The 22107-nt window shown below is 48.1% G+C and overlaps 1 protein-coding gene across 1 annotated transcript in view; it reads left to right on the top strand.

Annotated features, from left to right (window-relative positions):
• The window catches only part of LOC144669932 (coiled-coil domain-containing protein 33-like), a 91622-nt gene that overhangs the window by 31216 nt on the left and 38299 nt on the right, over nucleotides 1–22107 (top strand). Inside the window, exon 3 of the mRNA XM_078532215.1 lies at nucleotides 14723–14856. Within this exon, the coding sequence (XP_078388341.1) occupies nucleotides 14723–14856 (134 nt within the window). The remainder of the gene's footprint in view (nucleotides 1–14722; nucleotides 14857–22107) is intronic.

The raw sequence follows: 22107 nt of genomic DNA, 5'->3' as shown, positions 1-22107 counted from the left end.
TGATAAGGAAGACATTGACGGTGATGAGGGTGAGGAGGTCCTCAAAAGTGGCGATGAGGCCCTCGCATTGGCCAGACGAGGCAGGCACACTCAGGAGGCCCTCATAGCTGCTAGGTTTGTGGAGGATGGTGACAGCATGCAGTGAGGTGAACCCATAGATCCTCACATTGCATCTGTGAACGTTTGACTCCGGTCCGGCCTATGGCAGCGCACATACCCTCTGTGATAATGCTTCTGTCATGGAGATGCAGTGGAGGCCCAAATAGTCACTCAATTCCAGGAGGATGATGATGACTTGCAGTGAGGACACTCCATAGATCTTCACATAGCCTCTGAGAATGTCTGACTCCTGTCTGGCTGAGGGCAACTCACTTGTGCTCTGTGATCAGGGTCATATCATAGAGATACAGCCATGAAACTTTAAAAGAATCTGATACTTTGTCTGTCTTCAGCACCTGAGCCCTTCAGGGGCACAGAGTCACTGGTCTCAGATGCTGAAGAGATGGGGGCCAACCCCACCTTAAAGGTGCTGAGAACACACAGAAAGAATGAGGGAACTCTGTGACACCTGCCCATGACATTCTGGCAGCAATGACCAGCACCATCGAGGTGCAGGTATCAGTAATGTGTCCAGGGAGCATGAGGCTGGACCATCACTTTGGTCTGAAGGCTGCACTAAGCACCAGGAAGAGGCCCTGGATTGAGACACCTGCCTTTATCTTGTGTAGTAAGGTTTCACATCTGAGTGACATGAATACTGCTCATCAGACCAAGGAGCCATAGGCAGGGAGACATTCTTGGAAGTTTATTTACAATAGTGAACATTGTGTACAAGTGATTAACTTATGTGCCCAGGTTGTGCAACTACATCTTCTTAACTTTCCTAACCCTGTCGTTATGTCTTGGTGCTCCCTGGACATCCACAGCAGAGGTGGAGGCAGCCTGCTGACTGCTACGCCTTGTCTGTGATGACTTTGGTGGGCATCCTCTGGAAGGCCAAGACTTGGTAGAGTACCGCTGACCGGCACAGGAACGGTTCAGATTGTCGCCGGCCAGCTGGATGGCTCTGTTTTCTAAGTCGGTGAGGACCTCTCCCTTTTGTTGTGTGTCAGCTTGTCCAGCATGATTAGAGATTGAGAGAGTGTAGGCAGGACACATGCCAGGCCAGATGATAAGTATGCCAGGCATGTGTTGGTGGTGAGTGGTCCCATGGACGGGTGAGGACAATGAAGGTGCGTGTGAGAGAGTGAATGGTGATGTCCCTGGAACTGGTAGTGAGTGAGGGTCCTGTGGATATGTGATGGGTTTGTGAGTGTGTGAGTTGAGAGCGATGAGAAGAGTGACTTACTCTGGCAGAACGGAGGAGACCATTCATCCCCTTGTGGCACTGGGTGGCTGTCCTCTTTTGAAGGGTGTTGGCGCTGACCATCACTGCCACTGCCTCCTGTGCTGCATTGGTGATGTTGCTGCCCATCCTGTGGACAGAGTGGGGGTGGAGGATATCACAGTGGGGCCTCCACGGCTCCAAAAGGCACTCGAGGGACCTGACATTGAACCTGGGGGCTGCAGTCCTTTTGCCTTTGGGCCCTGTCTTCGTTGCAGCAGGTCCTGGGCTGGAAGCGCTGAGAGGCGCAGCTGCACTTTAAATATGGCGCCGGGCACGAGGAAGCGATAAGGTGACGGCGTGGCGGGCGAATGAGAGCCCGCTCGCTGTGGAAATGGCTTTCAGGAACGCATAATTAATGCGCCTGGTTTGGGACAACATGGCGTGAGGAGCCGCCATTGTGGCTGACGGGCAAAACACCATTTTAGCCGCTCGCTACCGCACTTAGTGCAAATCTGGGATGATTGCGCCCAATGTTTGTGTTTTAGAATGACCCATTCGAAACAGATAACACCCTCTTGATTGGTTTCAGGGAAGGGCATTCAGTCACATCAGTCTGGAATGTTCTTTTGTTCCCTCTAGAAACAGAGGAGTGGTTCTAATCCACAAAAGAAGTCCAGTGACCTGTGGGCAGCCATCTTTTCCCGCATTTTTTCGTGTGCCGAGTTTTAAAATGTAAAATTAGCTCGAACTTCGGACTAGGACACGCCAATACTGGGCATGATACTAACATTGATAGCCGTGAAAACCCACCTGGTTCACTAATGCCCTTTAGGGAAGGGGATCTGCCATCCTTACCCGATCTGACCTACACATGACCCCAGATCCAGAGCAATGTGGTTGACTCTTAACTGCTCCTCTGAAATGGCCCAGCAAGACACTCAGTTCAAGGGCAAATAGATATGGGCAACTAATGCCGGTTTTGACAGCAACGCTCATGAAATAATCAATTAAAAAACACGCGGAGTTGAGGTAGAAGATTGAATGGCGGAGCAGGCTTGAGGGGCCGAGTGGTCCACTCTTGCTCCTATTCCGTATGCTCTTACGTACTGATATAAATGAGATTCTTTCTCTTACCCCAGTTTTCTATTTTCTGATATGTGGGGTGTTTCCTCACCAGCACCTCTACTTGGAAAATTGAGTGCTCTGTGGAATTTCTTGCTTCAGAGTTACTTCAGCTTCCCTTGGATTTAATGCTTAGATAAGATGATCTAATTTGGGCATGTAACATTCAGAAAATAATGAGGCAGGAATAACTTCCAGCAAAGTGATGATTCAAACATAATCAGAAGTCACATGAGCAATAAGATCATCCCCTTAGCTCATCCATCCAGACACGGCCGATATTTTCATCCTCCTCCCCCAGCATGTGGCTCCTTCTTAACACATTTGGCCCAATGTGAGAGACAGCATTTCAGAGCTGCTCCTTGTGAGGTTAACGTAAGAAATAGGAGCAAACATAGAGCATTTAGCCCCTCGAACCTGCTTCACCGTTCAATCTTCAACTCTACTTCCTCTCCCACTCTCCGTATCCCTTGATTCCCTGAGAGATCAAAAAACACCCTATCGATTTCAGCCTTAAATATACTCAAGGATGGAGCAGCTACTGCCTCTCCCTTCCCTCTCTCTGTAATCTCCTCCAGCCCTACAGTCCCCTGACCTGACCTATCTGCATTCTTTCAATTCTGGACCCTTTGGGATCCCCAGTTTTCATCATTTCACTACTGGCAAGTCCTGCTTTTGGCCACCTGGATCCTAAGCTCTGGGATTCCCTCTGTTGTGACATGATGTACATGTACATCTAAGGAATGCATTTAAACTGCTGTCCATCACTACCCACTATGAGACAGGATGTGATTCATAATCTCATGTACTCTGTAGACAGCACACAGCAGCAGTCCCACAGGTTAGACGTGTCTACACAGCCCCCCAGTTATTCTTATCTGCATGTCATCTTATCTTCAAATCAAGAGTGCACCTTATTGTTTTACCAATCCTTGTATCATCAGTCTGTTAGTGATAAATAGAAGAATGCAAAACCCTCCCTACATGCTCCGTCTCTTTATGGTGCTCTCTTCCTTTAAGGTGCCCCTTAAAACTAACCTCATTGATACTTTGTCTGACAATGCTCCATTGAAGTGCCTTGGGGACATTTTACTACGTTAGAGTATTCTCTAGGCGCAAGTTGCTGTCATTTGGACAGCTCTTTAAAGAGCTGGCACAGGCACAATGGGCCGAATGGCCTCCCTCTGTGCTGTATCATTCTACGATTCAATCATAAGATCCTGGTTAATTGTGGCATTACGCCAGGCAATCCCTCTTGGGTAAAAGACGTAGAGAGATTGCAAATGAATAGGGTGACATGGGGTGAATATATTTGTGTACTGTCCCTCACCCCCATCAGAAAGATGTGTTAAATGAGGCTTTTGAGCAGGAAGACGGGAACGTGATGTGACATGTTTGTAGCACTCTTTCACGATTCCTTGAGAAAAAAGCAATAATTATTACTTGTAGCTGAATGCTTTGATGCTACATCCTCTGACAGTGGGCGCCTTATTAAGGCGACCTAAAGATATCTGTTTACAGCCTGAAGCTGATCAAAATCCTGCCCTGTGGTATGGGGACTCATTGTGAGGTATATATTGTCGAGGTGCATTCTCCTCCCCTCCTCTCACACTGTGGCGAAAGAATTAAAAGGGACATGTGGTTTTCTGATAGAATCTGCTTCTTTAAGGATTATGAGTAATCTGTTATTTTCCTGAATGAATGCAGCTTGACTATCACTCCATTTAATATCCAAAAGTGCTTCAAATTCACACTGTAATTGTTCTCCTTCTCGTGTGAAGCCCTCAGTGTTTTCTTGCTTTACCCAATACGTCTACAGCGAGTAAAATAATGTGACAATCTAACCCAACATGCAAATAGATCCCTGTGTATAAAAGCCAGTGAGAATGCTGGAAATGAGTGAATGAAAAGAGATTTCTGAAAATGCATAATAGCTTGGTGGAGAGAGAGAGATAGAGAAAGATGGGTTGTGCTGGAAGGAAGAGCTTGAGTACAACAGGTGCTGGAGGCTGTTCCCCGAGGCTGGGGAACCTACGACTAGGTGTCATTGTCTCAGGATAAGGTCAGCCACTTAGGACTGAGATGAGGAGAAATTTCTTCGTTTAGAGTGTTGTGGGTCTTTGGAATTCTCTGTCCCCTGAGAGCAGTGGATGTTCAGTCATTGAGTATATTCAAACTGAGGATAACATATTTTTGAACACTGAGGGAATCTAGGCATATGAGAATAGCACGGGAAAGTGGAGTTGATGTAGGAGATCAGCCATGATCTAACTGAGTGATGTAAACGGGTTTGAGGTTTGAGTTCTAACGGAGGGGCCTAGGAGGTCATGTAATACGAGGTCTTGGAAGAGGAGATTTACTAGGGATGTGGTAATTCAGTTACATGGTGAGACTGGAGAAGTTGGAATTGTTAGGACGGAGAAGGTTAAGGGGAGGTTCAATAGAACCTTACAGCACGAAAGGAGGCCATTTAGCCCTCTGTGCATGTGCCAGCTCTTTGAAAGAGTTGTCATATGAGTCTCACTCCCCTGCTCTTTCCCCAAAGCCCTGCAAACGTTTCCCCTTCTTAAAAAGAATCAACAATTCCATTAGTTGCAACATAATGACATTCACGGTCTTGAATGGTTCTGCCACGAGTTAGGCAAGCTTATTAACCATATATATATATTAAAAAGTAATCAATATTTACATCCATTTTGAGGAATTTTCACTTGCAGTTAACAGTTCTAGTGGTTGGGAAGAAAGTGTATGTTACTGGGTTGGCAGTGGGGGTGTGCCGTGTGCAAGTTCAGAGGCTGAATTTGCCATAACTCACATCCTTGGTTTGTTTGGAATTTTGTTTTGAAAGTTACTATTGAATCTACTCCCGCTGCCCTTTCAGGCAGCACATCTCCGATCATGCCTAACGTAGTCCCTCATTCCTGGTTCAATTCTACTAAATCTCCTCCACACCATCCCCAAGGCCTTGACATCCTTCCTAAAGTGTGGGGACCAGAATTGGACACACTACTCTAACATTACCCAAAGGTTTGGGGGGGGGGGGGGGGGGGGGGGGGTGGGGGGGGAGGAGAAATCGATGCTTGCACAACAAGGAATGAATTCGCATGGGTGTAAAATAAAGCATCTGAAAGCTTTACGAGGTTTACGTGTGTGGGTAATTATCACTTGGGGACCAGCAATGGTGTGTAATAAGAACAGTCAGTGTGTGTATACTGTGGCTGATTAACACAGGGACAGGCTGCTAACAGGGACTGTATCTAAACAAAGCTTCAAAGGGGAAGAGAGAGAGAAATATATAACAACCATCTTTTCATTAATTTTTGATCTGCTGATAGCTTTGAAGGGGCAGGGAAGTGAGAGGTCAAACAGGTAACAGGGGAAATGGAACATCACAAGCCCCCTGATGGTGAATGAGGAGGACCCAAGAGAGATTGCTTTTTAGAGATACCAAAGGGGGTATCTATTGAGAGTTCATCTGGACATATTACTCACAGTTCTTCACCTGATGGCAGGTCTGACCCATAGTGTCATAACTGTCATCGCATGGTGGGCAAGGAGGCAGGTCCCGAATCCATCCCAGCCAGAAAGGGGAATTGAACCCCGTGTTGTTGGCACCAATCTGATCCACACCAGCCATTTAGCCAACTAAGCCAAGAGTTGCTATTGGCAACGTGCACTTTTACATGCATGTTGTAGTGTGGGGCTATGAATATTGATGGTAGAAGCTCCAATTTCCTTCCCATCACATGGCTGACCAGGAATCTCTCCCACTCTTACCATCTGCCATTGGCGTGTGTTGGAAGGAGAGGCAGGTTGATAATCAACCGGGATTGGCTGCGTTATGAACACACCTTCCTTGGTCATCAGGTCTTGGAGTGGGACTTGAACCCAGAGCTTCTGGCTCAGAGGCAGGGATGCTACAAACTGTGCCTCAAGACCTTTATTAGACACGTTACTGGCTCATGAAAACTGGAAATAAGCAGGATGCTTATTTGTTTTGCATTTATTCTTTCATGGGATGTGGAAATCGCTGCTGTTATGGACATGAGGGGGGTTAATTTAAACAGCCCTGATTTCTCCTCTCATTGCCCATCCCTAAACAGAAAGGTTTTTGATTTGTTTCCCCCTTTAAAAGAGGCGGTGTATTTCTCAACCCCTTGGTTTTGGTGTAATCCAATTTCTATGAATAACCCCACAGTAAACTCATGATAGGATGAACTCAGAGGGTTAGTTTATTTGCACACGCTCAAACGTGGGGGGAGGGTAGCAACATTGTCTCCTTTTCACTCGTACAGTAAAAGAGGAATAGAGAAAAGAAAGATCTACAAGACAAAGACCAAAGAGAAAAGAATTATTGTTTCATGTGAGTCCAGAATCCAGAATCAAAGTCCAATGGTGTATTCCTTCACAGAGGTTGACAGGCTGAAAATTGATGCTGGATAATTCACTTTTCCAGTAGAGTTGACTTCCATGATGAGATAGGCATGCAGAGATGAATCAGTCTTGTACTGGTACAGAAGGTCTATTAGAAACAGTGTAGGGGCAGGGGCAGGGCAGAGCCCCTTTTCTGTGCTGCTACTAGATAGATGGAAGAAAATGGCAGAATGAGCTTTGCAGCTCCACAAGGCAAAATTACTGGCTCCCCCAGCTAGGGGGCCATGTCACATGATTTCCACCTCTCCACTTTGGCTTTGACAAAGGGTGTGTATCTTTTTGTCCGGGTCCCTGAGATTGTTAATGTTCCAACCATTATGTCTTAAAAGGAGGTTGCAGGGTCCTTTGTTTGAGCAGATGAATCATCACCAGTTGGCCAGGTCTGGCTTATGAAATGTAAATGTCCCCTGTATAGTTCCCTTTGAATTTGGTTTCTGCAGCACACAGGGGATCCTTAGGGTCACTTCTGAGATATCGAGGTGCAAATTTCTTCGATACGAGGAGGCAGTGGTGTAGTGGTATTGCCAGTGGACTAGCAATCCAGAGACCCAGGGTAATGCTCTGGGGACCCGGGTTCAAATCCCTCCATGCCACGTGGTGAAATTTGAATTCAATAAAAATCTGGGATTAAAAGTCTAATGATGACCATGAAGCCATTGCAGATTGTTATAAAAACCCATCTGGTTTACTAATGTCCTTCAGGGAAGGAAATCTGCCATCCTTACCTGGTCTGGCCTACATGTGACCCCACAGCAATGTGGTTTACCCTTAAATGCTCTCTGAAATGGCCTAGCAAACTACTCAATTATATCAAACAAAGCCTAAAAGGAATGAAACCAGACAGACCACCCGACATCAATGTAGGCACCTGAAATGACGATGGCAAACTCAGCCCTGTCGACACTGCAAAGTCCTCCTCACTAACATCTGGGGGCTTCTGCCAAAATTGGGAGAGCTGTCTCACAGGCTAGTCAAACAACAGCCTGACATAGTCATCCTTATGGAATCATACCCTACAGATAATGTCGCAGACATCACCATTCCTGGGTATGTCCTGTCCCACCAACAGGACAGACCCAGCACAGGTGATGGCACAGTGGTATACAGTCAGGAGGGAGTTGTCCTGGGAGTCATCAACATCGACTTCGGACCCATGAAATCTCATGGCATCAGGTCCAATATGGGCTCGGAAACCTGCTGATTACCACATACCACCCTCCCTCAGCTGATGAATCAGTGCTCCTTCATGTTGAACATCATTTGGAGGAAGCACCGAGGGTGGCAAAGGTGCGGAATGTACTCTGGGTGGGGGACTTCAATGTCCATCACCAGCAGTGGCTCGGTAGCACCACTACTGACCGAGCTGGTTGAGCTCTAAAGGACATAGTTGCTAGACTGGGTCTGCGGCAGGTGGTGAGGGAACCAACAAGAGGGAAAAACATACTTGACCTCAGTCTCACCAACCTGCCTGCCGCAGATGTATCTGTCCATGACTTTATTGGTAGGAGTGACCACCACACAGTTCTTGTGCGGACAAAGTCCCACCTTCATATTGAGGATACCCTCCATCGTGTTGTGTGGCACTACCACTGTGCTAAATGGCATAGAATTCGAACAGATCTAGCAACTCAAGACTAGGCACCCATGAGGCGCTGTGGGCCATCGGCAGCAGCAGAATTGTACTCGAACACAATCTGTAACCTCATGGCCCAGCATATCCCCCACTCTACCATTACCACCAAGCCAGGGGATCAATCCTGGTTCGATGAAAAGTGCAGGAAGGTATACCAGGAGCAGCACCAGGCATACCTAAAAATGAGATGTCAACCTGGTGAAGCTCCAACACAGGCCTGCATGATTGCTAAAAAGTATAAACAGCAAGCGATAGCCAGAGCTAAGCGATTCCACAACCAATGGATCAGATCTAAGCTCTGCAGTCCTGCCACATCCTGTTGTGAATGGTGATGGACAATTAAACAACTCACTGGAGGAGGAGACTCCACAAATATTCCCATCCTCAATGATGGAGGAGCTCAACACATCAGTGCAAAAGATAAGGCTGAAGCATTTGCAACAATCTTCAGTCAGAAGCGGCACTTGCTTAGCAATAACCTGCTCACTGATGCTCAGTTTGGTTCTGCCAGGATCACTCAGCTCACGACCTCATTACAGCCTTGGTTCAAACATGGACAAAAGAGCTGAACTCCTGACGCGGGTAATGCCAGCATTTGTTGCCGATCCCTAATTGTCCTTTGAGGGCAGTTAAGAGTCAACCACCTTGCTGTGCTTCTTGAGTCACATGTAGGCCAGACCGGGTAAGGATGGCAGATTTCCTTCCCTAAAGGGGCATTATTGAATCAGGTGGCTTTTTACAGCAATTGACAATAGTGTCATGGTCATCATTATTGAGATTAGCTCTCATGGTGTGTTTTTTTTAAATTAATTAGTTGGATTCATTAATTGAGTTTAAATTCAACCAGTTGCTGTGGTGAGTTTTGAGCCCATGTCCCCAGGGCATCAGCCTGTACCTCTGGGTTACCAGGCCCCTGACCATACCATCTCCCCCTGTGAGAAGGGGAAAGACAAGTCAATATTTTGGGTTGTGATGCTCTGTTAGATTTGATAAGAACCTCAAAATGCTAACTCCCCCTTTTCTCTTTTGCAACTGTTGTCTGTCCTGTTATGTTCCCCAGGGCCCCTTCCAGTTTCTGGAACTTGCATTTTCCTCTTTTTACAATGGGGAAGGTCGTGACTTTTGAATCTAGACTGATACATGTGTGGAGGCTACCCTGTGTGGTATTTGGGTTGGCTTTGGGGGGACTTGGGAATGGGGGTACCGATAGGGGGTTTCTCGTCATGGTGTCCTGGTCATCACTGGGTGTGAGGCAGGCTTGAGGGGCCAGCAGGCCTTTTCCTGTCTGTCGATTTCTATGTGCCATCTGAAGTTATCTTGTACATTATTTTAATGGAACCCCACTCCGTAGGCTTTCAGTGACTGTGTATCAGCAACACATAAGACTAGGGAAAATCCATCAGCAATGGTTCCACTGTATCCTCCAGATTCAATGGGTGGATCATCGGAGCAAATGCTATTGTCCTCCGTTAAGACAGGTGCACAAGAATTCAGGCAAGACTCCTGCAAAATCGACTTCGATGGCTGACCACCGTGTCCAAAAACCATCTCCCCCGCCTAGCCCTGACCCCTCAGCTCTCAAATGGCCAACATTCCTGGGGAGGTCAAGGAAAACACTTCAAAGACTCTCTGAAGCTCTCCCTGAAGCATTGATATTCGCGACTGGGAGGAGCTTGCTCCCAATCGTTCAAAATGGCATCAACTTGTCCATTAAGCTGCATCAGGCTTTGAGTTACAATGTCTGAATGATGAGGCAGAGAAGGAAAGAAATGGCGGCAAATCCTGCACTCCAGATCCCTCCGGATCCCACTACCTCATGGGGCGTCCTGCCCCATGTGCCCAAAGATCTGCAGGTTGAGGATCTGCCTGTCCAATCACATGAAGAGCCATGGCAGAAGCTCATGACCCTGAGTAGGCACTGTCCTCGAATTGAGGGATAGCCGACAATGACGACTCCTTGGAATTTCCTCCCAACATCCTCGGCCTCTTCACCTTTTTTCTCTTCCTTTAAGCCCAGCACCTTGACCAAGCTCTTGGTCATTCCTCCAACCATCGCCTTCTTTGGCTCAGTGTCATACCCATCTGCCCCCCAACCGCCTGCACCCTCTCCCTCTGTGAAGTCCCTCAGAATGTTCTTTTATTTACATTTAAGGTGCAACATAAATGCAAATTATTGTTCGCAATGAACTACTCCTTTAAACTAAGGAAGAAAATATGTTCAAAGCAAAGGGTAATAGCTTCATATCTCATATCACGTTGGACAATTTCTCGACTATAAAGTAGTTTAAAATAATGAAAAAGAGGGGGGGTTAAATCTACAAATGAATGAAAGTTGGGGAAATGCTTGTTAAACTCCCTCATTCCTGGCCTGGTAATGAGATTTCATTTCCACTGATCGCAGAGAAACACAGTAATTTGCCCATAACAAAAACTGCGATATTGGGGCTGAATGCGAGTGGTTTCTGGTGAGTAAACTTGTCCCTTTGACAATGACAATGGTTGGCATGTTCAGCGTCAATCCTGAATAACCAGAATTCTTTTTGTTAGCTCTCAGCTTGGTCACCCAGGTCTTTGTAAGGTTAGGGAAAATATTATAAAAGGCTGATGTGTAATCTGCAACACGGTGCGGAAACAAAGTGCCAAACTGCCTGGGGCCTTAGCTTTGGAGGTCCCTCCCTAAACCTCTCTGCCTCACTCTCCTCCTTTCAGATGTATCGCTTAAAACCTACCCCTTTGACCATGATTTTATCCATCTCTCCTAAAATCTCCTTCTGAGGCTCGGTGTCAGATTGTTTGGTTAACTCCCCTGTGCAACGCCTCGAGACGATTTTACTGCGTGGGTGCTATTTAAATGCAGGTGGTTGTTGGTGAAAGAGAGCTGATTTTGGTGAAGCCGTGAGGTGAACCGAGTGCCTGTTGGCTCAATGAGGATGCAGAACGTACATCCCAGGACCTCTTGTCATGCCTTGGCCAGACTTGTATTGGGCACTGAGGGCACCCTCGCTGCTCAGTGAGCTGTTAAAGAGCTAATATCCTTTTAAAATATCACGCCGGGAAGACAAACCATAATAAAAAATCTTGCCGTGGAATCTGCATTACCCGGCTGTCCTGATGATCCACCAGAACTTCCAATAGGACCGGGCCTCCCTGGTGGGCAACTACCTCTACCTCGAAGAAGAGCAGGAGAGTTTTCCTTTCTCTCCCGGGCTGGTATTTTATCCCTCAATCAACGCCACGGCATCCGGTCATTGTCAGATTGCTGCTTCGAGGGAGCTTGCTGTGCGCAAATTGGCTGCCGAGTTTCTTACATCAGAGACTACGCTTCCAACAAGTTTTTCATTGCCTCGGAAAAGCTTTAGGATGGCCTGAGGCCATGCAGGGCGCTATATAAATGCAAGTCTTTCTTTCTTGTCTGTTTGGCTGATCCCAGCACGGGCTAGTCATGGAAACATTTGATTTTCATCGCCAACGCTGGCTGCATGCGTTGAGCTCTTCATCCTTGCTGTTATGGGTTGTGCGCTCCTAAGAGGTAAATGAGACCTTCCCTGGGATCTGGACGGGGTCTCGGATGGACCAAAAATTCCACCAGATCGCACGGGAATTTGCACCCGTTACCGAATATTGGGCCTTAATCAGGCCAAGTCAGTAGGCGTACATGGGTCCGGTGTAATACTCAGGAGTGTCAGGCAGCCCGACCCTGACTGTTGACGTGTGCTAGGGAAGACAGGGATGACCGACGTGGTTTCCAATGCCATCAGCATCCTCAGTGGGCACAAGTCAGGTAGCTCCTGCCTGCTGCCCGCCAAAGCTTCTTGGACTGCGGCAGAGTTCAACACCTCACTCGACAGTTGGTGTCCCTCTTCAGGAGAATGAAGAATCTGGAAGAGAGAAGCGGAGTGTTTAATGAGGTTGTGTGAGTGGAATTGATTCTGCCTGCTTAGCAGAATCTGCTCATTTCCCCATCTTGCCTCAAAGGCCTGTGGTAATGATAAACCTTCAGAGCGATCCTGGTCACATGGCTCTTAAGAGCACAGGAAGAAGCCACCTAATCACATGCTGTTCCCTGAGAGAAGCACTGCATTCAGCCAGTGAGATTAACCGTCAGAGTCTCAAGAGGACCAGGGATTGGGGGGTGGGAGGAGGAAGGGGGAAGGGGTGGGGTGATGACCCACGTCACTGTGGCCTTTGTCATTACTGCAGTTGATCAGGGCTTCCAGCCTCCAGAGGATGAATAAGATGTTTGTCGATATAATTGGCCCTGATGGAGAAAATCATGTGATCAAACCCGGACTTTGTTGCAAAGCTATTGAGAAGTCAGACAATTGTAAAGCAAATTTCAGTAGAAAGTACTTCCATCCCACGTTGAGTTTTCTTTCCTGTTCCCTTCCCAAACCCTCAGTATTTATTCCGGGAGGGTAATTGGCGGGGGAGGGTGCACAAGCCTGCAATACCCCAAATATCAACAATTTTGGCAGTCCCCAGTGCCACCTCTGTTAGCGTGAGTGTTAAACAGGCCTAAAGAGTGGGCAAGTGTCTCAGACTGGAGCTATACTGCTACTGGCAGCAAGAGATGGGTGAGGGGATAGTACAGCCCTGGAGACAGATCGGTGGCCTGACTTTGTAACATTGTGTAGGAGAAGCTAGAAGTTTGTTTCACAGCGTAACTGTCTTTTTCGGTGTTCAGTTGGGCAGGAGGATATCTGCGCTGATTACATCAAAACACTAGGATCACTAAGAATGAAAGTAGAGTTCACCCCCCACACCCCCTCTCCCTCAACTGTCTCCTGGCAACAATGTGCACACACAACAGGGCCCCCAACACGGGCTTCAGAATTCCAGAAAAATTGAGGGCCGCAGAGTGACTGCTTAACCATGCACCCATTGTCACCGGGTCAAAATCCTGGAACTTCCTCCCTAACAGCACTGTGGGTGTACCTACACCACATGGACTGCAGCAGTTCAAGAAGGCACCTTCTCAAGGGGCAGTTAGGGATGGGCAATAAATGCTGGCCCAGCCAGTGAAGCCCACATCCCGTGAATGAATAAAAAAACATTATAGTGAACAACTTACCAGCATGCTTAGAGAAGAAAGCAGCTATAAGAAGGAGTGGTGAAGGCAAATAGCAAAGATGCCTTTAAGGGGAAGCTAGATAAACACACGGGAGAAAGGAACAGAAGGATATAGGGTTAGATGAAGAATGGTGAGTGGAGGTTCATATGAAGCATAAACACCAGCATAGTCCAGCTGGGCCGAATGGCCTGTTTCTGTGTTGTACTTTCTGTGCAGTTTCAACCTCCAAATTCCCTGTTTTCATAGTGATCCTGTGCAGCATTAGCGTTGATGGATGCTACTCCAATGCTCTTTCCCTAGAGCCCTGCAAATATTCCCCTTTTATTCCCTTTTAAATGTTACTATTGAATCTGCTTCCACCACCCTCCCAGGCAGTCATTCAAGAACACAACAACTCTCTGTGTAACAAAAAATACTCCTAATCCCCCTGCTGGTTCTTTGGCCAATTATCTTAAATCTGTGTCCTCTGGAAACATTTCTTCTGGATTTTGAATGCCTCTATTAAATCTCCCCCTTGACCTTTTTTGCTGTAAGGAGAACAACCCCAGATTCACTCTTTATTCTTTCACAGGATGTGGGCGTCACTGGCAAGGCCAGCGTTTGTTGCCCATCCCTAATTGCCCTTAAACTGAGAGGCTTGCTAGACCATTGCAGAGGGCAGTTAAGAGTCAACCACATTGCTGTGGATCTGGAGTTATGTATGGGCCAGACTGGGTGAGGATGGCAGATTTCCTTCCCTAAAGGGCATTAGTGACCATATGGGTTTTTATGACAATCGACAATATTTGCCATGGTCACCTTTACATTCCAGATTTTATTAATTGAACTTAAATTCCACCAGCTGCCGTGGTGGGAATTGAAACATTCAAGGCTATGGGCCAAGTGCTGGTAAATGGGATTAGGTAGGTAGGTCAGGTGTTTCTCACGTGTCGGGCAGACTCGATGGGCCGAAGGGCCTCTTCTGCACTGTGTGATTCTGTGATTCTATGAACCCGTGTCCCAAGGGCATTAGCCTGAGCCGCTGGGTTCTAGTCCAGTGACATGACCACTATGCCACCCTCTCCTCCTAACTCTGTGAGCTAAGTCTTCATGCTCATGGTATAAATTCTAACTCAACTTTGTTTCTCTTCCCTAGTAAGAGTGGATCAGATGGAGAGAAACAGCAAAGAGCTCAGGGTGTTACCCACGCCACCGTCCAACCGACTCACTCACCATCCTGGGAGGAAAAGGTAACGGTGGAGATCGATGAGGAGAATGCCAAGGATGAAGGTGAGATTCCCAGTCCCCGCATTGATTCATTGCCTATTGCCTTCACATCTGATATACCCGAATCCTCGGAATCCTTTGTTTTAAACCCTTCCTTACTCCAGCTTATGATGCTTCAGGTCTCCTGAGAGTCCAGCATCTTCTCTGTCACCTGGAAACTATCTGCAGAACTTTGACAATCTGGCACCATAAGGCCTCAAGAGCTTTGAACATTTCCTGTGTGATTTTGTGTCATGAAAAAATACTCCAACCTCCCACCCCGTTCCCCAGCAGGTCCCATCCCATTGTCCTCAGCTGCGGCTTATCCCTGTGACTGGATGTCCTGAGATGTTTTTCAATGGGCTCTGGGCAGAAAGCTGAGAGGAATTGAAGCTCACTGCAAAATTAGGTTTTGTGCAATTGGAAAAAGCCGGCAAGTAACTAGAAACAGGGTCACGCGGATGGACTTAACCTGCTGAAATCATACAACAAATCCCAGTAAGCTGTTAACTAGTTTGCAAAGGAATTTTGCGATTAGACCTGCTTATAGGTCTAATTAATACATGCTATGAAATCAGGAGATTATTATTTTATATAACACTAAATAAAGAAACTCTTAGGGTGAAATTGTCCCAGATGTCCACCGTGCGGTAGCGGGTGGGATCCCGCCGGCTGCAATGGCGGCTTTTCGCGCCGTGTAGTCCCACACCCGCCGCGTTGCTTATGCATTACCGGGAAACGCGCCGTTTCCATAGTGGGCAGGCTCTGATTTGCCCACCACACCGTCCTCTCACCGCTTCATCACGCCTGGCACCACATTTAAAGTGCAGCCTCGCTCAGCGCTTCCAGCCCAGGACGGCAGCAAACAAGACATGGCCCCGAAAGGCAAGAAGACTGCAGCCCTCGAGCACCTTTTGGATGCTGTGGAGGCCCCGCTGTGATGTCCTCTACCCCACTCTAGCTGCAGGAGGGCAGCAACATTACCACTCCGGCTTGGTAGGCGATGGCAGTGGTGGTCAGTGCCAATGCTGTACTGAAGAGGTTGGCCATCCAATGCAGAAAGGGGATGAATGATCTCAACCGTGCAGCCAGGGTAAGGCAACCATCTCATCATTCTAAACTCACACACTCAAGCCCATCACACATTCACTGGCATCTCACTCACTGCCAGTTCAAGGGACATCACCACCTATTCTCACACACAAACCCTCACATCTCCATCTGGCCTCATCTCCTCTGGAGACTGCCTCCTCAGCCCTCACCATCATGAAGCCACTTACACAGATTAACATGTGCCCCCCACACACACCCTGGGATGCCCTCCTTCCCCAGTACAGCCCTCATCCTGCAGCCTCTTGCCTTGCCTGAGGCCACTTCTCCCCCTTCTCCAAGCAAGCCTTAACCCTGCAGACATTGAAAAGCCACCCCCTGCCTTATGGCTGATCTGGTAGGTAGAGACCTGCCCATGAGCCCCCCTATAAGTGATGTGGTGCAGTCTGTGAAGCCTGGCACTGATGACTGCGAGTGCTGCCCGAAGCAAGGTAGGTACATAAACCTTGAAATCCCGAGTGAAGTGCAGCTCGCCAAGTGTACGCCTTGTATATGCTTTTGGCCTTATAATGATATGCTGATCTATTACAATGAGGTTCCAGATGTCTGATGGCGGGAAACGCGACCTGCTATTGACGGGCTGAGCGGACGTTCGCAAACTGGTTTTACAACGTTGTGAAACCAATTTTTGGCCTTCTCACCCATACTGTCCACTCACGCCACCGAACACGCCCAACGCCAGCGGGCATGGAAAATCCCAGCCTTAGATTTCCAAAGCGCTTTTCATGACCTCAGGATGTCCCAAAGCGCTTTACAGCCAATGAAGTATTTTTTGAAGTGTAGTTACTGTAGTAATGTAGGAAATGAAGCAGTCGATTTGCGCACAGCAAGCTCCCACAAACAACAACGTGATAATAACCAGATAATCTGTTTTGGTGATGTTGATTGAGGGATAAATATTGGCCAGAATAACTCCCCTGCTCTTCTTCGAAATAGTGCCATGGGATCTTTTACACCCACCGAGGACTGACAGGGCCTCAGTTTATTGTCTCATCTGAAAGACGGCACCTGTGACAGGCAGCACTCCCTCAGTACTCCACTGGAGTGTCAGACTGGGCACTGAAGGGAAGGTGCGGCTGAAGAGCATTGGGAAGCAGCCCTCTCTGTCACTTCTCCAGATGTTTTACGAATGGTGGTTTTGGGTCAGGGGAGATTCCTGGACCGACCCCGTTCCCCAACAACTTTTAATGTTACCCTAATGTGACCCGTGACCCTAAGTCAGGGACAACATTGGAACGTGAGATTTTCTTGACAAGCCCCCTGTGTTGTTTCGTCACAAACGCCACTTCATTTCTTTCCAAAGGGGGTTGAAGCCTCCGTGAAGAGGGTGTGGGGTTGATGGGAGGAGGGCCCTGGGGATCTGGGATTAGTATGTTCAGCTATTTAAATGGGAAGGGCGCCAGTCGGGATGGTCCAAACCCCGGCGACTCTCACTAATCGGAGGGAAATTAGGGATGGTGAAGAATGGGTTATCAAAGTAAAGCAAGGTGTCACGGGCTATCCTGCGATGTTGGATCAGTGTTACACCCTGCCTGAAAAGTACAGTTTACAAGTCATGGCCTCTGGCAGGGAGGAAGGTGCTGCCAGTGCCAATCAAGCTGAAAATATTACTTTCAAGATGAAGATGAATATTTTGAACTCAATGTGCTGAGGAACAGGCAGCCTGATGGACGGCAAGGGGCAGTGGCGTGAATAGGCGAGTGGAACTTTGCGTGGGACAATCAGCAGGATGCAAACAGCAGAGTTCTGGACGAGTCGCAGTTTATCTAGGGTGGAGTGAGTGAGGGAGAGCAGTAAGAGGGGCATTGGAAATGCCCAAGTCTGGGGGTGAAGAGCAGACTCGAGGGGCTTTATGGTCTACTCCATATGGCCCCTTGAGGGCTGGGGTCTAATGGCAGGGCGTGGGGGTAAATGGTGAATATCTCGTGAGTAGACTGTAGTGTCAATATATTTTCCATTTGTAGGGTTCGCTGCCCCTGATAGCCTTAAACCTGGCAATTTGCTTATTCTGTTAGATTTAACATCACACTGAAGCAGCCTTGCCATCTTGCCCTGATGCATCATTGATGTATATTGATTGTCTGTCTGCCTCAAAGGCAGCTATTGATGGCTCAGCTCACCGTCTGATTGGTTCATTGCAGTAATGAGTGTACGCTATTTCTAATTAGCCCAAAGACTTTCCATTCAACCTGTTAAACTGCTGACGCTGACTGGAATTTAAATGTGCCGACCCTTAAATGTTTCCATTAAAGTATTCAATTTTCCAGCATTAGATCTTCTATCGCTACCTCTCTCTACCGTTTTTTTTAATGTATTTGTCATTTCTTTTCCTCTCTCTATTTTTGCTTTCGAATTTATCCCAATGCTCTTCAGCTGCACCTTTCCTTCACTGCCCTTGACTCCATTACCGTTGCTCTGCTGCCTGTTGTCAAACTGTGGGAGAGCCAAGTTTTCTGCATCTCCACATCCAATGCCTAAAGCCACTCGGTTTGGTACCTGCCAGAAATTCTACCCTTCACCTGCTAATCCCGTTCCCCTTGGATGCTTGTTCAAGGTTAATCCAAGGCTGCAACCATGGTTTTCTGTTTCATTCTCAACTGTGCTTCAGATGCCACATCCAGGTAGATCATTACCACAGATACCCACTCACCTCCAGAGTATTGTCTCCATCCCCACCTTAATTCATCACTGTTAACGCCTAAGAGATTGGAGCAGGAGTTGACCATAGAGCCCCTCGAGTCTGCTCTTCGCCCCTAGGCTTGGGCATTTCCAATGCCCCTCTTCCTGCTGTCCCTCACTCCACCCTAGATGAACTGCGACTCACCCAGAACTCTGCTGTTTACATCCTGCTCATTGTCCCACGCAAAGTCCCTTTCACCTATTGACCCCACTGCCCCTTGCCCACTTTCAGGCTCCCTGTCCCTCAGCACATTGAGTTCAAAATATTCACCTCCACCTTGAAATCCCTCCATGGCTTCCTCCCTCCCAAGCTCTGTAACCTCCTCAACCCCCACCTCCTTCCTCTGACCCACTCGCCAATGGCGTGCCAAATTCTCCTGTCTACAATCTCTAGCTCAAAACCGATTCATCTTTGCTCCTCTTCAAAAATTCCAAATTGGCTGCCGTGTTTCTCCTACATCACAGAATCACAGAACGGTCACAGCACAGAAGGAGGCCATTTGGCCCATTGTGTCTGTGTTGGCTCTCCGAATGAGCAATGCACCCGGTGCCATTCCCCTTGCCTTCTCCCCGTAACCCTGCACACTCTTCCTTTTCTGATAATAATCCAACTCCCTCTTGAACACCTTGATTGAACCTGCCTCTGCCAGACTCTCGGGCAGTGCATTCCAGATCCTAACCACCCGCTGCGTGCAATAGTTTCTCCTCATGTCACCACTGCTTCTTTTGCTAATTACCTTAAATCTGTGCCCTCACATTCTCGATCCTTCCACTGATGGGAACAGTTTCTTCCTATCCACCCTGGCCAGACCCCCTCACGATTTTGAACACCTCTATCCCAAATCTCCTCTCAGCCTCCACTTCTCCGAGGAAAACAGTCCCAACTCTTTACAACGGTGACTAAGAAGTATGTCCTTGGCTGTAAAGAGCTTTGGGCATCCTGGAGTTGTGGAAATGCAAGTTCTTTCTATTTCTCTGTGACCAGCCCTTCCCAAATCTGATGGAAGGCTCTAACTAAACCACGGGGCAGAATTTTGTGTCCCGCAGGCGGGCGCGCGCTTGACCCGATTGGGCGTAAGATAGCGCGCGATGGCGTCAGGCGAGCATCCCGCCATCATCGTGCACTCACGCGATGTCTCTCAGCGGGCGTGTGCGAGAGTCGGCCCTGCGCCTGCTGACAATCAAGAGGCCTGTTAAGGCCATTAAACCAGCAACTAAGACATTTTTTTTGCTGCCTTACAGTTGGCGGGCGGGCGAATCGGCCCAGGGGGCCTTTTGCGTTTCGAGGAAACCCCACCCACGGGCGGGATGAGGTTTCCGACATTAATTTTAAATAAAAACGTTTTGACATCATTTTTATTCTGTTTATGTTCATGTGAGTGAGTCCCATGTGGGGACATTATTTTTCAGGTTTGCTAAAAGCTTTATTTTTGATTTTAAAATTCTTCAGCTCCCCGCCTTCAGGGGGCTTTCAATGCGCGCTACCCCCCATCCCCCAACCCCCCGCATGCGCAGGATTTTGTACACGCCCTCCTCCCCCCCGCCCCCAACCCAGTGGCGCTGGTGCTTTCAGCCCGCCTTTGGCGCTGGCGTTAATTGGCCGGCCGGCGTGAAATCGCGGTCAGGGAGGGGGGCTGTTTCCCGGCCACTCGCTGGTCTGCCCGCCCGATGACCTGAAAATCCTGCCCGCGGTTTACAAATCTCCCAACACAACCTCGCCTGGTATATAAGGGAGTTATTGGCAACCGATGCTGTGGGTGATGTCTCCACGCCGTCCATCTAATTGAGAAAAGAAGCTGCGACCCCCCCCCCCAGCTGTTCTGGCACAAAGGGCAGTGAATGGGGAAGTGCACGCTGGAGATATTCTGTTTTGAGGAATCATAGCGACCAAGTCAACAAACGGTACGGTGACATTTAAGTTGAAAGAGCGATGAATGAAGGTTTGCGCAGTGAAGCTGGAACTGTTTCAAGGTTGTACAATGCCTCTTAGGTGTCATTTTAGACAAAGAATATTGACCAGTCATCTAATAAAGGACTGCACTGTGTGCCATCATTGTATGTTCAGAGTTAGTTTCCACTGAAACGCTAACCAAAGGGATAGATTCACTAAAGTGAATACCAGCAGTTGGAAGGGAGAGTTTGACATCCCTTGGCCAATTTCTCAAACCTTACTGAGACAGATTTCCTGAGCCTTAGTGCCAGGGACAGCTGGATCACCTTGATGCCAGAGAGCCAGACCAATCATATAAATACTGTGGCTGCAGGAGCAGGTCAGAAGTTGGGAATTTTGTGGACAGCAACTCACCTCCTTGCTTCCCAAGGCCCGTCCATCATCTACAAGGCACAAGTCAGGAGTGTGATGGAATACTCCCCACTTGCCTTGATGACTGCGGCACTAACAACGCTCAAGAAGCTCAACACCATCCAGGACAAAGCAGCCCCACTTGATTGGCACCCTATCCACAAACATTCACCCCCTCCACTGCCGACGCACAGTGACAGCAGCGTGTACCATCTACAAGATGCATTGCAGCAACTCACCAAGGCTTCATCGACTAACCCATGCGCTCTACCCACCACCTTCTCAAGGGAACTTAGAGATGGGCAATAAGTGCTGGCTTTTGCCAGCAATGCTCACATCCCAAGAATGAATTTTAAAAATGAGAAAATCCGCTCGGGGGGAGTGCAGGAAGTAAGGAACCTGGCTCAGGTCCTGCCCATGAATTCAAAGCCACAGAGAAGTGGGTGGAAAGCCAGTTCCTGTTTGTGGGTTGCAATCCAAACATTGCATCAAAACCCTCAGAAACAGCAGAAATATGAGTCTCTAAGTGAATCTGAGCCATAGGATGTTTCATACTGTGCCAACTATAAGAAGAAGCAATAGGAACAGGAGTATCTTATATGGCCCATTGAGGCTGCTCCACCATTCAATACAATCATGGCTGACCTTGGGCTTCAACTCCACTTTCCCACCCGCTCCCCATATCCCTTGATTCCCTGAGAGGCCAAACATCTGTCTATCCCAACCTTAAATGTATTCAACAGTGGAGCATCCACAACCCTCTGGGGTAAGAGAATTCCAAAGATTCACAGCCCTTTTGAGTGAAGAAATTTCTCCTTGTCTCAGTCCTAAATGATCAGCCCCTTAATCCTGAGACTGGGCCCCCGCGTTTTAGAGTCCGTCGACCAGTGGAAACAATCTCTGAGCGTCCACCCTGTCAAGGACAAGGGCAGCAGGCAGATGGGAACACCACCACTTGGAAGTTCCTCTCCAAGTCACTCGCCATCCTGACTTGGAAATATATCGCCGTTCCTTCACCGTCGCTGGGTCAAAATCCTGGAACTCCCTCCCTAACAGCACTGTGGGTGCACATACACCACATGGACTGCAGCAATTCAAGAAGGCAGCTCACCACCACCTTCTCAAGGGCAACTAGGGATGGGCAATAAATGCTGGCCCAGCCAGCGAAGCCCACATCCTGTGAA

The sequence above is a fragment of the Cetorhinus maximus genome, chromosome 30 (genome assembly GCF_964194155.1).
Source record: "Cetorhinus maximus chromosome 30, sCetMax3.hap1.1, whole genome shotgun sequence".
Classification (NCBI taxonomy): domain Eukaryota; kingdom Metazoa; phylum Chordata; class Chondrichthyes; order Lamniformes; family Cetorhinidae; genus Cetorhinus; species Cetorhinus maximus.
The sequence above is the reverse complement of the archived record's forward strand: the minus strand, read 5'-3'. Positions and strand labels throughout refer to the sequence as shown.